The 14,944-nt window shown below is 54.0% G+C and overlaps 3 protein-coding genes across 7 annotated transcripts in view; 1 reads left to right on the top strand and 2 right to left on the bottom strand.

Annotated features, from left to right (window-relative positions):
• Positions 1 to 307: 307 nt before the first annotated feature.
• Positions 308 to 11,512, bottom strand: KLHDC3 (kelch domain containing 3). Of its 3 annotated transcripts, XM_043449392.1 has the most exons (15): positions 11,253 to 11,512; positions 8,896 to 9,108; positions 8,509 to 8,685; positions 8,240 to 8,355; positions 7,985 to 8,056; positions 7,663 to 7,876; positions 7,497 to 7,583; positions 7,240 to 7,348; positions 7,028 to 7,101; positions 2,583 to 2,730; positions 2,381 to 2,447; positions 2,199 to 2,303; positions 1,603 to 1,677; positions 1,401 to 1,518; positions 308 to 827 (listed from the first exon to the last, which is right to left on the bottom strand). In XM_043449392.1, exons 2-15 carry the CDS (start codon positions 9,047 to 9,049, stop codon positions 691 to 693), a joined length of 1,653 nt encoding a protein of 550 aa, XP_043305327.1. In that variant the 5' UTR covers positions 9,050 to 9,108; positions 11,253 to 11,512; the 3' UTR covers positions 308 to 690. The 3 variants fall into 3 exon arrangements, with proteins under 3 accessions (XP_043305327.1, XP_043305326.1, XP_043305325.1); XM_043449390.1 differs by lacking the exons at positions 308 to 827; positions 1,401 to 1,518; positions 1,603 to 1,677; ... (1 more) ...; positions 2,381 to 2,447; positions 2,583 to 2,730 and adding exons at positions 5,069 to 5,718; positions 6,825 to 6,903; XM_043449391.1 differs by lacking the exons at positions 7,028 to 7,101; positions 7,240 to 7,348; positions 7,497 to 7,583; ... (4 more) ...; positions 8,896 to 9,108; positions 11,253 to 11,512 and adding an exon at positions 4,643 to 5,610.
• Positions 9,620 to 13,405, top strand: MEA1 (male-enhanced antigen 1). Of its 3 annotated transcripts, none has more exons than XM_043449402.1 (4): positions 9,620 to 9,818; positions 12,234 to 12,513; positions 12,599 to 12,701; positions 13,011 to 13,405. In XM_043449402.1, exons 2-4 carry the CDS (start codon positions 12,244 to 12,246, stop codon positions 13,160 to 13,162), a joined length of 525 nt encoding a protein of 174 aa, XP_043305337.1. In that variant the 5' UTR covers positions 9,620 to 9,818; positions 12,234 to 12,243; the 3' UTR covers positions 13,163 to 13,405. The 3 variants fall into 3 exon arrangements, with proteins under 3 accessions (XP_043305337.1, XP_043305336.1, XP_043305338.1); XM_043449401.1 differs by lacking the exon at positions 9,620 to 9,818 and adding an exon at positions 11,586 to 11,722; XM_043449403.1 differs by lacking the exon at positions 9,620 to 9,818 and adding an exon at positions 11,723 to 11,832.
• The window catches only part of PPP2R5D (protein phosphatase 2 regulatory subunit B'delta), a 22,976-nt gene continuing 21,318 nt past the window's right edge, over positions 13,287 to 14,944 (bottom strand). Inside the window, exons 14-16 of the mRNA XM_043449386.1 lie at positions 14,863 to 14,935; positions 14,603 to 14,719; positions 13,287 to 14,473 (exon numbers count right to left, since the gene is read on the bottom strand). Coding sequence (XP_043305321.1) covers positions 14,336 to 14,473; positions 14,603 to 14,719; positions 14,863 to 14,935 — 328 coding nt within the window. The 3' untranslated portion in view covers positions 13,287 to 14,335. The remainder of the gene's footprint in view (positions 14,474 to 14,602; positions 14,720 to 14,862; positions 14,936 to 14,944) is intronic.

Genomic DNA, 14,944 nt, shown 5'->3' with positions numbered 1-14,944 from the left:
TATCCCAGTCCACAGGCAGTATGAATTCTCCACCCAAACAATACTGAGAGCCAGCTGCACTTACCTATCACCAGGGACACTTTCTGTCCCCACCTCCTACCTCCCCTTGCATCCAAAACCAAAGCTAAGAAGATGAGCTGTGGGATTGGGTCCCTCTTTGAATGATGGTGTCATCTGTCGGGCTGAAGGAGGAAGGGGCTTTGATCTGACTTCCCACTTTGTAGGACCCTTAGGTTTACTGCCCACCCACATGTGGCCCCTGAAACAGTAGTTCTAGGCCACCCACAAAAGCAGCAGGATAAAAAGATGAGACACAGAAGTGTTTATGAACTGGCTCCTGCATGAAGTCCCAGTCCTGGGAGCCACTCACAGACTCTATGGCCTTCAACCAGCCTCAAGGTCCTTTTCCTTCTATATCAGAATCATTAAGGCAAGGATGGGAGAAGGACACAAGGACGATGACCCAGATGCAAGCAGAGGAAGTGTGGCATGGCAGAAGGCTCAGCTGCTCTTCCTTTTCAGCCCTCAGGCAGTCCAAGAGGCTTTGAGTCATCTCTGAGCTAGTCGAGTTCCAAGGCAGCTGTGACACTCGCCCTTGAATGGGAAAGAACCAGAACAGGCCAAGCCCACAGGTGTCCCCACAGATGCACTTCTCACTGGGGCAGCAGCAGAGCTGAGCACGGCTCCTTACTACTCTTTGCTCAAAGGGAGATGCCGTCTGTCCTTGCCTGCATTTCGGCGCCTCTTTCGACTCAAGAAGCTCTCTAGCTTCTTGCTTCGTTTCAGCTCCTTAAACTTCTCAGCCAGGACCAACTGGCGCTGCTCAGCTAGAGGACAAGGAGAAAGAAAGTCAGTAAGCAAAGGATGAAGTCTCCCTGCCTCCCCTTGCCCCAGGTCAGTAACTCTCAACCACTATGCAGGGATATGTGACTCGTCAGGAGTTCACTGGCGTGTAAAAGCAAGCTGACTTCCACAACTCCACTCTTGCTCAATTCAACCATGAGCTCCTTCTTGGTGCCCAACCCAACATATGAGGGGGTGTGGCAAAGATAAGTGACACTCCCTGCCCACAGTCTCATTAGGGATATGAGAATGGTTATAAACAACTCCCTACTACTATTATTTCTGAGTGAGTGAATGAAGTTGCTCAGTCGTGTCCGACTCTTTGCGACCCCGTGGACTGTAGCCCACCAGGCTCCTCTGTCTATGGGATTCTCCAGGCAAGAATACTGGAGTGGGTTGCCATTTCCTTCTCCAGGTGTACTTTCCTCTAAATTACCATGGGATCCAGCCTTCATGCCTCCCTTAGGCAGCTCCAGGACCCCAACACAGTATCCGGTCACTATGGCCGCCCAACCTCTGTCCCTGTGACTTGCGGGTCATAGCTGTGCCCCACTCACATTTCTTTAGGAAGTATGGCCGATGGCCTTGCTGGGCCTGAGCCCGCCGCTCCTGCTTCAAGGCCAGGCGTAGCTCCTGCTGCCGCTTTCGCTCCTTCTGTGCCATTTCTTGCTGCTCCTGAGGAGCCGAGATGAGAGGGGTGAGACAGGTGAATAGCAGGAACTGTGAATCACCTCCCACCCCATATTCTGACCTTCTCACCATTCGCTGAAGCAGCTGCTGTAGTTTCTCATGCTCCTCCCCTGAACGGCGCTTCTTCAGCTGCTTTTTCACCAGCTCCACATTGGAAAATGAGTATGATGGTTAGCATTCTGTACATGTTAGCTGAAACTTTGTGCCAAGCATCATTCTAAGAGGTTCACATACGTTAACTCACATTAACACTATGAAATGGAACTATTAGCTTTTTGTGATAAGGCAACTGAAGTGAAGAGGTTAAGTATCTTGCCAGTGATCACACAACTAGTAAACTGATTCGCCCTGCTCCCCTCTGCCTCTCTAACCTGTGCTCCAGTCCCTCCTGGAATCCCCACAAACCATGCTGCCGCTAAGTCACTTCAGTCGTGTCCGACTCTGTGTGACCCCATAGACCCCACAGTCTCATTAAGGATATGAGAATGGTTATAAACAACTCCCTACTACTATTATTTCTGAGTGAGTGAGAGAAGTTGCTCAGTTGTGTCCGACTCTTTGCGACCCTGTGGACTGTAGCCCACCAGGCTCCCCCGTCCCTGGGATTCTCCAGGCAAGAATACTAGAGTGGGTTGCCATTTCTTTCTCCAAACCATGCTGCTCACCTCTTTCTCTCTGGCTCGGATGTCATCTAGGAATTGATATGTTTTATCGAACACCTCAGGATTATACTCCCCTGACAGATCATCAAAGCGGGGGTCCCGGGCTACCTTTGCAGAGAACAGAGAATGTAAGACAACAGTTCCATCTCCTTTCACTGAGAAAATGCTCACTGCCTCCTCCTCACCTTCTTACTGACGGGGACAACCTGTCGCAAAAATGGCACCCGGACCTTGGCTGACATCTCCAGAGGCCTGTGGAGAGAGTGAAGGACAGCTCAAGGGAACTCCAGTCTCATTAAAGGCCTCCCACCTGCCACCCGAGAAAGCAGACACCTACTCAAGTAGGTGTCTTTCCCTCCAACTCCCGGCAAAGGCCTTGCTCCTCACCTGTGCTTATCTGCAACACATGCTTTTGGGACAGGTGGTCTAGAACTCTGCTTCTTAGTCCTGCTTCCTGTTACCAATTGTTTGTAGGCTTTAGTCCCCACTTGACTCTGCAATTCCAACAGCTCCTCAAATGACATGTGAGACGTGTCTGTGAAAGGAAAGTGCGGGTTGGGGGGAGGGGGGACTGCAACTCAGCTCAGCATCTGCCACTGCTGCAGAGACATTGCCCCATCCTCTTTCCTTAGGTAAGTGACCCTTTCCAATATCCCCTTCAGACCAATTGCTGCAGGCTCCAGGCAACACAGGTTGTAATGGTGCTCCACTGACACCTAACACCCCAACTGTCCCAGCTATCTGGAGCCTCACCTTGCTAAGGAAGGTGTACACATAAGGCTGGAGATGGACTAACCCACAGTCTCTTCTTTTTCCCCTTCTCTTTTTTTTTTTTTTTTAGCGGCGCGCGGCTCAGGGCGCTCGGACTGGCCGGCGGACCCGGGCGCACCGCCGCAGCGCTCCCCTTCTCTTTTAAATTTCTCTTTCACAGGTTTTTCCCACAAAGACCTTTGTCTCCATTCGTTGCTCAGCTACCCTTATTCTGGTTCAGTTTATGCTCAACATCTCACCTCACTTAGTGCTCTAGCCTCCTTACTGCTCGCCCAACCACCAGTCTCACTGCTTTCAAAGCTATCTCTCAACTCCGGCCTCAGTTGTTGGTGTTCAGCCGCTAAGTCGTGTCTGACTCTTTACAACCCCATGGATTGCAGCACGCCAGGCCTCCCTGTCTCTGTTTCTCTGAGTTTGCCCAAGTTCATGTTCACTGACCATGGGAGAGGTGCCTAAAAGGCAAACCTGGGATAGGGGGTAAATTGGCAGACTGCGATTGACATGTAACTATTATATAGAAAAGAGATAACTAATAAGAACCAACTGTATAGCACAGGGAACGCTAGTCAATACTCTGTAATGACCCATACAGAAAAGAATTCAAAAAAGTCGATATATGTATAACTGATTCACTTTGCTGTACCCCTAAAACTAACACAGTATCGTAAATCAACTATACTCCAATAAAAACTGTTTTTTTAAAAAGGAAACTCCTAGACACAGGAAGTTTTCACTTTAAGTTCTTTAAATAATAAAATAGTTTTCTTTCCAAAAAAGAGGCAAATTGATCTTATCACTCCCACCTCATTTCCACATATATAATTTTTAGATCACTTACTACAGACTCAGTACTCCCCAATGGCTTCCATCTTACTCAAGACTAAAAGCTCCAGGCTTTGTAATGGCCTGAAGATCCCATGTGACCTATTCCATTTTGTCCCTGATCTCTTCTACTATCTTTCCTACTCCTCTCCAGTCAACTGGCCTCCAAGCAGTTCCTAAGCAAGAAGGTATACTCGCATCTCAGTTCCTCTGCACCTGACTTTGCCTCTGCCTGTAACACTTTCACCAGCTATATTGCTTGCTCCCTCACCTTCTTCGCAGGGTTTCTCAAATGCCATCTATTCAGTGAGGTCTTCTGTGATTACTTAAAACCATAACCCCTCCCGTTTTCTCTTCAAAGCTCTAATCACCTTTCTCAAAAACTGTAGTATACTAAATTCACATACCATAAAATTTATCCTTTAAAAATATGCAATTTCTTATGTCTCCGTGCTTTTTTTTTAACCCCCCAAAAAGTAAGCTTCATGAGAGGAGTTTTGGGCTGCTTTATTCACTGTTGTATCTCCAACATCTAGAACTATGCCAGCGTACAACAGATGTTCAATAATGTCGGCGAAATTTGTTGAATCTTCACCTACTAAGCGTTCCCCAATAATCAATGCCCTTCTGACTCTGCTTTGGAACATAAGTTTTCTCCCTGCGAAAAACCCTCTGTGAAGTTTAAAAAACTACTCAGTAAGTATCCTTACTTCCCACTTTCTAGTGCGTTGGGGGGCGCTCCCGGTGTCTGCGTCTTTCAGACAACTTGGCAGTCTCAGGGTGAGCCCGCACCAGACGCGGAGCCCCTCTCCCGGCCCTCAGCGCTGCCCCTCGTCCCGGCACCGTGCCCTCACCATTCTGCAGGCCCCCGTCGTCCTCTCCGCCATCCTGAGCCCTGCTGGGAGATCCTGCAGCCGCCCCGTCACGGGACCTTGCTCTCGGCATGGCTTGAGCGGCGTATCGAAGACTAATGTCGTTACTTCCGCCACGGAGGCTCCCGGCCTGCCCCTTCCGGAAGGCTTGGTGTCAGCAGCGCAGATCCCGCCCACCACTGGGCGGGGCCGAGCGGGCTGCTGATGGGCGGCCGGGGTACCCTCCCTAGGCGGAAAAGGGCGACCCACCGACATAACGTCGCGCTACACTCCACACCGGAGAAACTCCGGCCAGGTCGTGGTGGTATTTGGTTTCCTAATGCTCTTGGCTGAGAAGCCAGAGCCTCAGCACCCTGCCCCCACTGTAAACTCCTGCCATCCCTGTCGTATTCCACAAAAAAGAGATCACACGTTTGGAGATTTTTAATTCATTTGTATAAAATTTGAGCTGGCTGAGAGTGTCAGGGTACAGCAACAGCTCAAGGAAGGATGGGATTATCTGCTGGTCCTCGCCTCCCCAGGTCAGGGAGAAGGAGATTTCATGCCAACAGCTGCAAATCCTTTCAGCTCGCAATCAATGCCCATGGCTCAAGCAGGGGGGAACAGGTGGAAAAGGGAGTGGGGAGGGGAAGCTCCTGAGGCTCACACACTGCTTGCTTCTCCCTCCTTCCCATTCCCGTCACTTCCCAGCAGCCTGTGGCTGACCTGGGGCAGAGCAGAACCCAGGAGCAGTTGGAGGGAGGTGAACGGGACAGAGCACCAAGGGGAAGGGGCCCTCGGCCCAAGGAGGAAGGGACCTAGCCCTTCCTGCTACAGCTCCCCACTAAGTTCACAGCACAGAAAACACCTCTAGTCCAACAACTCCACGCGGAGGTATACCAAGTCCAAGGTTCAAAGGGGCAGGCGGGGGAAGAGATGGGCAGGGGCAGAGATGGGCAGGGGCAGTGAAGACAACAGCAGGCTCAGGAAGGAAGGTGGCAGAGACATCCTCCTACCCATGGGAGGAGACGATGGGGCGACTGATATTGCTGTTGGTGGTCATGGCATTCAGCTCCCACCTGGAAGGCCAAAGTTGACAGGCAGAAAGTAGAGAAGCGGGAGCCTCCGTCCCCAAATCCAGAATTGCTCAAACAGAGCAATGAACACACCAGTCCCTTCAACTTTCTAAAGTTCAGCCACCCACAGCCACCTCTTCCTTACAGCCCTGTTAGGTTTAACAATCAGGTCCCACCCACCACCAAATCCACTACCACCCACTCATCCACCTGCAAGCTCCTGTGGACTTCCTGTTTTTGTTTATCTATCGATAGTCTTACGCCCAACACCTGGAGAAAACCATCTATGTATACGTCTCAATGAAACTTCCCAACCTACCTTTCCTCCTCTGCTCAGATCCAACCAGGAAGCCCCTCCTCCCACCAGGAATGCGGGGTTTTGTTCTCAACTCCCATCCTCATAAAGCCCCCACCCACCCATCCCACCATATTAAGATTCAGTTCCTCTCTTTTTGACAATGGTCATTCTACAAAATTTCACCAAGTACCTCCTTATACCAAGGCTGCAGTCTACTTGGTATTAGGCACTTGAGACATGTGTCAATCCTGGGCCAACCTGGGACCCACCTGTTCAGCCTTGTATCCTCTATCACCTGAGTATCAATACTGAATACTGAACACACAGAACCTCAGCAAGAGGAGTTAAGCTGAACTGATACAAGGAGAGGAAAGTGTCACAGAATGATCCAGAAGAGTACAATTATATACAAAGTAGCTTCCAGTGCTTGATTTAGACCTAAGAATAGAATTCAAAGTGGCTAGAAAAAACCGCCCTTGTTTCTGGAATTGATGTGATCCAGAGACTCCTAAACTTGTCTTTTTTCTCAGGTTCTAAGATTTAATCAAACTTCTTCAGCACGTTAACAGAAATAATTGTGTAAGCTCAGGTCTCAGGAAGTGATGCTTCTGAGCTTGGTTTGAAAACTGGATTGTTTTTCGCTATAATTTATTCAGCTGACAGTTTTATTTTATTTTCGTCCAGCACCCTCTGCACAAGTAGACTACAGAACAAAATCTCTCTCCTCCACACTTAGACTGAGTCAATCAGGTCATGCCTGTGCTGCCCACTCACCCTCAACTAATCCCTCCCTTCCAACCATTCACTGTACCTGATGTCATGGGGCAAACAGGACTGGTCCAGGTTGTACTGAATCACAGCCAGTTTGCACAGAGTCTTCAGACTAGGGCCTTTAAAGGAGGAATTATGGGAGAGGGAGATGGTCAAAGCCAAGGAAAGGGTCCAGTCCTGGATATCACCATCCAAAGACAGGGACCCTGATGGCAGAAGCACTTTGGGAATAAGTGTACTTACTGAAGTCCAAAATGTGTAAGTCAGAATGATCTATGAGGTCGAATTCATCCCCCAGACCTTCCTCTGGAGACGGACTGTAGGATCAAAAAGAGAAATGAAGGACGGAGCAAAGGCTACCCACGAGACTCTCTTGCTCAAATATCTCCCATGGGAGTCGTTTGACTCCCAAGGGCTCTGGCCCTTCCTGGAGCCCTCCCTTCTCTCCTCCTGACCTGGTGCCCCCAAAGAGGACAATCTTGTCACCAACAATACAGCAGCACTGGCGCCGGCGGGGACATGGCCCCTTGCCCTTCGGTTCAATCTTCTTCCAAGTAAATGACACTGAAGAGGAGTTTAAATGGAGGTTCAGTGCTTGCTGGTCCAGATATCCTCCCCACTCCACCCCTCACCTACTCAGGATTATTCTTTTCTTTTACACCCCACCTCCATGGCACCCTGTTCCTTCCCCCTTAAAGGCAGTGCTCTTTACCAGGATTAAACTTCCAGAGGTCATGGAAGTGCCGGTTCAGCCTTGCGTTATAGCCACCAAAAATGTACAGCTCCCCGTTGTAGCCAACTGGGAGGAGAGAGGTGTGTCAATAGTGTGGGAGCGATTCGGGGGGACAGGGACTCACGGGGACCTAACAGACACTCACAGGCTGAGTGGCTCCGGCGCCCCTCGGGTAGCACTGGGGTGGGTGGACAGTCCAGCCAGGCCTCAGTCCTCGTGTCAAAGACACGGATGCGGTTGCAGTAAATCTCATTGTTGGAATGGAATGGCCCAAAACGGTCGGCCCGGCCCCCAAAGACATACATGTGACTGCCCAGCATTGTGGCTGAGTGGAAGTCCCTCCAGCGTGCAGGGTTGCCCTGGGCAGGAGCAAAGATGGCACGGAGAAGGGGTCAGCTTTCAGTTTGAGCTCCCTATGGTTTCTTAAATTGAGGATAGGTGTCTGGAAGAGAGGAAAAAGGGCAGACCTTTGTACAGATCAGGGTCCACGTCATGGTGCTGGTATCCAGCTTGTGGATGTCATTGGAAAAGCAGTCAGCCTGGTAGGGATGAGAAAGGAAGTGAAGGAAGGAATAAAAGAGAGGGGCAGGGGTCACTCCCCCACCCTCCAAGCCCCTCACCTCAGAACCTGCAAGCAAACCAAAGCCTCCCATTCCACCACCTTCAATTCCCCTTCCTCCTCCTCATCCCCACCCTAAACCTCTGGTTGCTTCCAGACCTACCAGCTGCTCATAGCCCCCAAAAATGTACATGGTCTTGCCCAGGACACAAGCCGAATGTCCATCCCGGGCCCCAGGAACCGTTCCTGACACTCGGGGTGTTGACCACTTGTGAGTATCTGAAGAGGGCAGAGAGTGGGCCCGGTAAGTAAGCTAACCCTCCCTCCTAGACTCGGGGGCACCTCACTCCCAGCCCCCTCAGCACACACCCTTCCCAGGCCCCCTGAGGCACCATCTGGCAGAACACAACCACTCTTGAGACCCATACTCACTGACGTCAAAGGCATAGAGCACATTGCAGGCCCCTTCGGTGTCATTCCGCCCGCCCCAAAGGAAGACTGTGTCATCGATGAGGACGGTTGAGTGTCCATATCGCATGTAGGGTACCACGGGAGCCTGCCCGCGGGCGGCGGGCCTCACCGGGGGCAGCTTTGTCCAACGCAAGGACACTGCGGGCACAGCTCTGCTCAGCCCTGGGAGCCTCCCTTCAGGCCGTCCACCTGTTCCCCAACCACGTTGGCTTCCCCCACCCTCTTTGGCCATGGGGAACCACCATCGAACCTCACTCAGCCACCCCCTGCGCTCCCTGATGTGGGGCACCCACCGCCCACTGCCCTCCCCGATGCGGGCACCCAGGGGCGGTCCCCGAGTTTGCTTACCGGCGTTGAAGATGTGCACATCAATCTGGCGCAGCGTCTCATAGTCTTCGCCTGAGCAGTAACCCCCGAAGGAGTATACCCGGTGCCCCACGGCCACAGCGGCATGGTTCACCCTGCGGGGCCCGCCCTCTAGGTGCACCGTCCACCGTAACATCCCCTGGGCCTCTGGTTACAGCAACATGCCCCCCCGGCACGGCCTGCTGCCTCCGCTACCTGCACACAAGTTGGGGCCACGGGCTCCTCAGGCGGGGCCTTTGCCTGGCTCACCGTGACTCTGCCCGGACTAGCCCTTGCCCGTAAGCGTCACCCTGGTGGCCCTCCCACACCACCCCTCCGCAGCTCAGGTGGCTGGCTCTGCCCCAGGGGAGCCGCCGAGGTCAGGGAGCTAGCCCTGGCCCTGTGTTCTCCAACAGCGAAGGGTGGGGCCACTCTGACCTGCCTACCAGCTCAGACTGCTGAACTAGGGCTCAGCATGGTCGCCCCTCCCCACGGAGGCTGTACGCTGTTCCCTGGCCTGGCCCGAGCTCCGAGCCCTCTTCCCAGGTCAGTGAGTTCTCCTGTCTCCCTGGCCCTGCTCTGCTTACTGCCACCTCTCTAAGAATCTCTGTGCTCTGAGGTGGGGAGAGGGATCTCAAAATACTCAGAGCTATTAATAGCCCAGCCAGCCCCAGACTGTCCATTGAAAGCTGGCACGAGTGCCTCCACGCAGAAAAGCTTTTAGGCTTTTAGAGTGGAACGGTCCCTCGATCCAGGATGGGGTGGGATTGATCCAGGACAGGGACCTCCATGGATGGCTAGCCCCTCTTCGGGGGCGCTTGTCAAGCTGAGCAGTTGTCATCGGGGTCATCTAGGGCCCCTCACGGGCACGAGGAGTCCCTTTGACAGCTGTACCTGGTATCCTGCCAAGAACTTAAGCCAGAAAGGTATGTGTCTGCTGGGGACTGAGGCGTGGGGGTGGGGTGGAGGCGTTCTCTCCTCTTGCCATTTGCCCAACTTGCCCACTGTGATAGAGAACAAGCTGTTTCTAGCAGTTCTTCTCCTATTTGGGTCCCTGAAACAGGAGAGGGGTAGGGGTGTGCAATGGAAAGGAAAAGGAAAGCAAAAATGCTCTTGGCCAGGACAAGAAAAAGATCCAGGCATGAGAAGTCATGGTCTCTTAAAGACAACCCGCCAACCTAGTGATAATGGGTACATTTGAAGGCTCTATCAGGCAGGTCTCCTACGGCACCTGATAGGTTTGGGTGGATCATCTGCTCCCTGTTCAAGAAGTCCTGGAGAGGGAAGCGCCAGGCAGAACCTCAGGCACCCAAAAAGCTCAAGTATGGCGGCCCCTCGCAAGAAAGACATATGGGCTTCAGCTGGCTTGCCAGTCCTCCACCCTTACCCAACCTCCCTCAACCCCCAACCCCACGCTTTAAATAGCTACTCTGCCAAACCTGAAATAGCCCCAGCAGGAAACCACTCTCCTTACTCCTGTTCTCAATCCAAAAGCTCTTGGATCTGAGCTTAGGGGAACAGATAGGAAGGAGGTTGACGGGCTTAAGAATGGGAGACCTTCATCTTCCCTCATAGACTCCACCTTCCCCTTCAGCTAGATCAAGTTAGAGCATTCAGAGGGCAAGAGAGAAGCGATTCTGTGCAGAGGTGGAGGAAAAACCCCATGGCTTCTCCTCCAAAAAGACAAAAGCTCAGGGAGAACAAGCCCCCAGGGTCTCAGAGGCTCCTCCAATTCCCCGTCTCTCCCGTCCTCCATCACTGCCGCATTCTCAAGCATCTTCAATCCCCCTCACGAACCTGCCCTCCCCTCCTATTCTGCAATTTTCACTCCCAGTTTCTGGCCCTTCTTGATCTCCTGAGAGCTCTGCATTTTTTTTTTTTTTCTTCTTCCTTCCCCTACAACTCCAAGCTTCACCGTGACAGCCCTTCATTTTTGCTCTTCCACTAAGGGGGAATAAAAAGCTAATATTCATTGACCCCTTTCCGCCTGAGATATTCCTCCCTGTATATGACGCTCTCCCTGTCGCCTTCCAGTCATCCCAACCTCCCCTCCCCCACAACGCCAGACACCCCCGCCCTTCTCTTCCATTATCCTCAGCCTCCCTGTTCCCTTCATAACCCGATCTTCTTCCCGGTTTCCTTCAGGGCCTCCTGCAGCTACCAGGTGTCCCCCACCGGTTCCCTCACCACCCTCCCCTGGCCTTTCTCTCCCAATTAACACTTTCCTTTCCCATCATCCCCCAGCTCCCTCCCAGCCCCCACCGCATCACTCTCAGGCCCCTCCCCCAAGACCCCAGCGCTAGGCAGGGGCGTCCCCAGCCCCTACAATTTTCTTTGTCCCTCAGCCCACCCCGGGCTACCTGCCAGGCCGGGCCGGGGCGGGGCCGCGGGTCCTCGCGCTGCCTGCAGCCTAGAACCCGTTGCGCGCCAACCGACGACTCCGTCCCCAACGAGATAAACACAGCCAGGCTGTGTCCTTCCGGCGGGCAGCTGGATGCGCACGTGCAGTCCGAGCTGACTGCTCGAAGCGTACCGGGACTTGTAGTCCACGGGATTCCGGTGGGCCTGGAGCTGCCGAAGAGTGGGCAGTGGCCAGAGGAGGTGATGTGCAGATACGTGTCAAAGATCCCGGGCTTTACTGGGTAATGTAGTCCTGGGTCTGGGAGAAGGTGGTGGAGGCGGGGCAAGGGGCGGGCTCTTCGTCCAAGCTCCCGTCAATCACGAGCGTGGGGCGGGGCTGGAAGTCTGGGCACCCGCCGCCCCCCCCCTCCCCCGCACGTCCTGCCTCGCCGGAAGTGAAGGTGCGGGTTCGGTCGCGGGCTCTGAGCGGGTAAGGCGCGCGGAAACACCAGTGCGGAGAATCGGTGGGGCGGGTGGGGAACGCCGCAACTCGGGCCATTTGAAGGGAGCCTCAGGGGCCCGAAGGGCGTTTGTCAGGCGGTACAGAGGGGACGCCCTTGGAGGGGAGAGAAGGGGGCGGGTATGCCTAGTCCGAGGTATCTTGTTTGGCGACCCGGAGTTCCTAAGTGGATTGGGGGGAGGGGACGTTCTCGAAGGGGTGTCTTTTGGGAGGTGGCATGGCCTCCGGTTGGGCTGCTATTTAAGAATTGGCAGAGAAAAAAAAAAGAATTGGCAGAGAAAGGCGGGTGGGCCTCGGTTAGGGATAAGAGTGGGTTTAAGAGGTGAGGGGCCAGGACAGGCTGGGTGGTATGTAGTGCAGGAAACTCGAGGCGTTTAAATGTTTGTGGACTTTAGCAGGAGACCACCAGGAGCTGGTTGAGAGGCTGAAGGTGGATTTAATTTCATCCAATCCGTGTTCTCCTGCCTCCCTGTTCTTGCAGCCCCTGCCCGATGGCAGCAGTAGTTCTAGGGGGAGACACCATGGGTCCTGAACGTATCTTCCCCAATCAGACTGAGGAACTCGGGCCACATCAGGGCCCCACGGAAGGCACTGGGGATTGGAGCAGTGAGGAACCAGAGGAAGAACAAGAGGAAACAGGGGCAGGACCAGCTGGCTACTCCTACCAGCCTCTGAACCAAGATCCTGAACAAGAGGAGGTGGAACTAGCACCAGTGGGGGATGGAGAAGATGTAGTTGCTGATATCCAGGATCGGATCCAGGTATGTGGAGGAGGCATTGTTCCTGAGCAGGTGGAGCTGAAGTCCCTGAAGAACTGACCCTGAACTGTCTTCTCTGGTTATGCAGGCCCTGGGGCTTCATTTGCCGGACCCACCGCTAGAAAGTGAGGACGAAGATGAGCAGGGAGCTACAGCATTGAACAACCACAGCTCTATTCCCATGGACCCAGGTAAAAGAGATCATTCTTTTACTCTGGCATAATTATGGAAGAAGGGGACTGGCTAATGCCAACAGAGGGACGTCTCAGAGGAACATCCTGCTCCTAAATGAATAGTTGGTAATCTAAGATTCTGTGGACTTCAGAATCCAGGTGAAATGCTATTCTTTTAGACTTGGAGGATGTGCAGGCTTCCTTAGGAATAACCGGACAAATTCAGTGACCTTACTAGTCCAGAATCTCTGAGTTAATTCAACGAATGGAGAGGGGAGCTGGTCCCATCGTTCCTACCCACTAACTGGTCTCTGCCTGTGATTTCAGAACATGTAGAGCTGGTGAAAAGGACGATGGCTGGCATAAGCCTGCCTGCACCAGGGGTTCCTGCCTGGGCTCGTGAGATATCAGATGCCCAGTGGGAAGATGTGGTACAGAAGGCCCTCCAAGCCCGGCAGGCTGCCCCTGCCTGGAAGTGACCACCCTGAGAGCTGCCGTAACTCCCTGCATTCCAGGCCAGAACCAGCACAGGACTGAACATACCCTGGTTGTCACTCCATCTCCATCCTCCCCGGCTCCCCTCCACATCAAGGCAAATCAGACTTCTTCTCAGAGACCCACTTTATTCAGTTCTGTACATATGGGGACATCGGCCCAAGCCCAACCCACCTTAGCATGTATCACTCTGTGGAGAATAAAGCACCCTATGTACACAGCCAAAAGCTGCACTGCCTGTGCCCTTGGAACCTGGGTCTGGCCCTCCCCAGCCCCTCACCCCTCAAAGGTACCTTAAAGGGACAAATGAGGACCTGCCCAGCATCAACACAAACAAGGAAATAAATAGGTGTTGGGGGGAGCCATGCTTGGAGCACTGCTCCCTGCTTCCTTCTTCTTAGCTTTGGGGACCAACAGCACAGGAAAGCAGTCAGCCCCGGGGTGGTCCCTTCCATGTCAGTGATCCCAGGGTTGCTGCTCATCGGAGAGGGGCATAGGGTCGGGTGTCTGTTCATCCCCTTCTCTCGGTCCCTTTGGGCCCTCTATTCATCAGCTGTGGTCCAGAGCCTATGCTTTTCTCCTTTTGCCCTCCCACGCTGTCTCGGTCAGGCAGGGGGTAAGAGGAAATAATGCAGCCCCATCAGCCTGCACGCCTCTGGGGCTGGGGGCCTATTTGGGCTGTTGGGGGTTGGCTCCCCTCTGGCTAATTCATTCCAGGGGCCAGTGGGGCTTGACATAACTTTGGTGAGAATCGTCTCCTGCTGCCCCCTACAGGCTTGACGGGGAGGGAGACGACGAGGGGGCACCTGGGCCTGAGGGGAAGAGGAGCACATTATTCCCATGTGTATTTCTCAGAGCAGCCTCAGGTAGCTGTGGGGTGAGGAGCAGGAGGGGGCCAGGCATCCCCATGTCATCTGAGCGCCAAGCACCGCCGTGCCCAGCCTGTCTGTACTAGGCGCAGGGAGGCATGAACACCTTTGGGGGAGAAGAGGGGCCACTCGGTGCCCCTGCTTCCAGGGCCGCGTCCCACCCCCTTCCCACAGCAGAGAGGCCCTGCCTTGCCCCAAGTCAGCCAGTGGGGAGCAGAGGGTGGAGGAGGGCTGGGGCAGCGTCCCAGGGCCGAGTGGGCCATGGCCCTGCGGCGGGAGGCGAGGAGGTCAGAGGGTCTCCTGGCTGGCAGTTAGGAACTCTTCTGCCCGCTTGTGCGCCTCCAGCGCCTTGATGGTGTACACGTCCTGGGGCAGCTCGGACTTCCGCCGGAGCAGCACTTTCTCCTTCTTGATGTCCTTCAGCATCTGTGTGTGGATGTGCAGAGGGCAGGGCATGACAACCATGTAACCCCACCTTTTTCCTCCCCTTAGTCCTCAGCTCTGCAGCTCCGGCCTCCTCTCCCTCCCAGGGCTGTCTTGTCTTTGTGCTCCTACCTGCACGGCCTCTGTCTCCACCGTCCTCTTCAGAAGCTGGATGTCCTCTGCCGTGGGGGTCTCAGTCTCCATCGAGTACACGGGAGGCAGAGGGGGAGGCGCTCGGAACATGGGATACTGGGAGGAAAGGAGCCAGGCAAGTGGCCAGAGCCACCTGGGTGGTATGTGACCCTGTCCGCTTCCCCGCCCTCCTCAAACGTCCCTCCCCCACCCCCCAGTCGGGGACCTCTTGGTGCAGGGCGATGGCAGAACCAGCTCACCTGGGGATTAAGTCGGGCCAGCTCCTCAATCTTTTGCCACATCTCTTCTCTCTCCTTCATTCGAAAACGGCCCCTGGGGTGG

The sequence above is a fragment of the Cervus canadensis genome, chromosome 28 (genome assembly GCF_019320065.1).
Source record: "Cervus canadensis isolate Bull #8, Minnesota chromosome 28, ASM1932006v1, whole genome shotgun sequence".
Classification (NCBI taxonomy): domain Eukaryota; kingdom Metazoa; phylum Chordata; class Mammalia; order Artiodactyla; family Cervidae; genus Cervus; species Cervus canadensis.
Note: the sequence above shows the minus strand (reverse complement) of the source record. Positions and strands in the feature narration are given on the sequence as shown.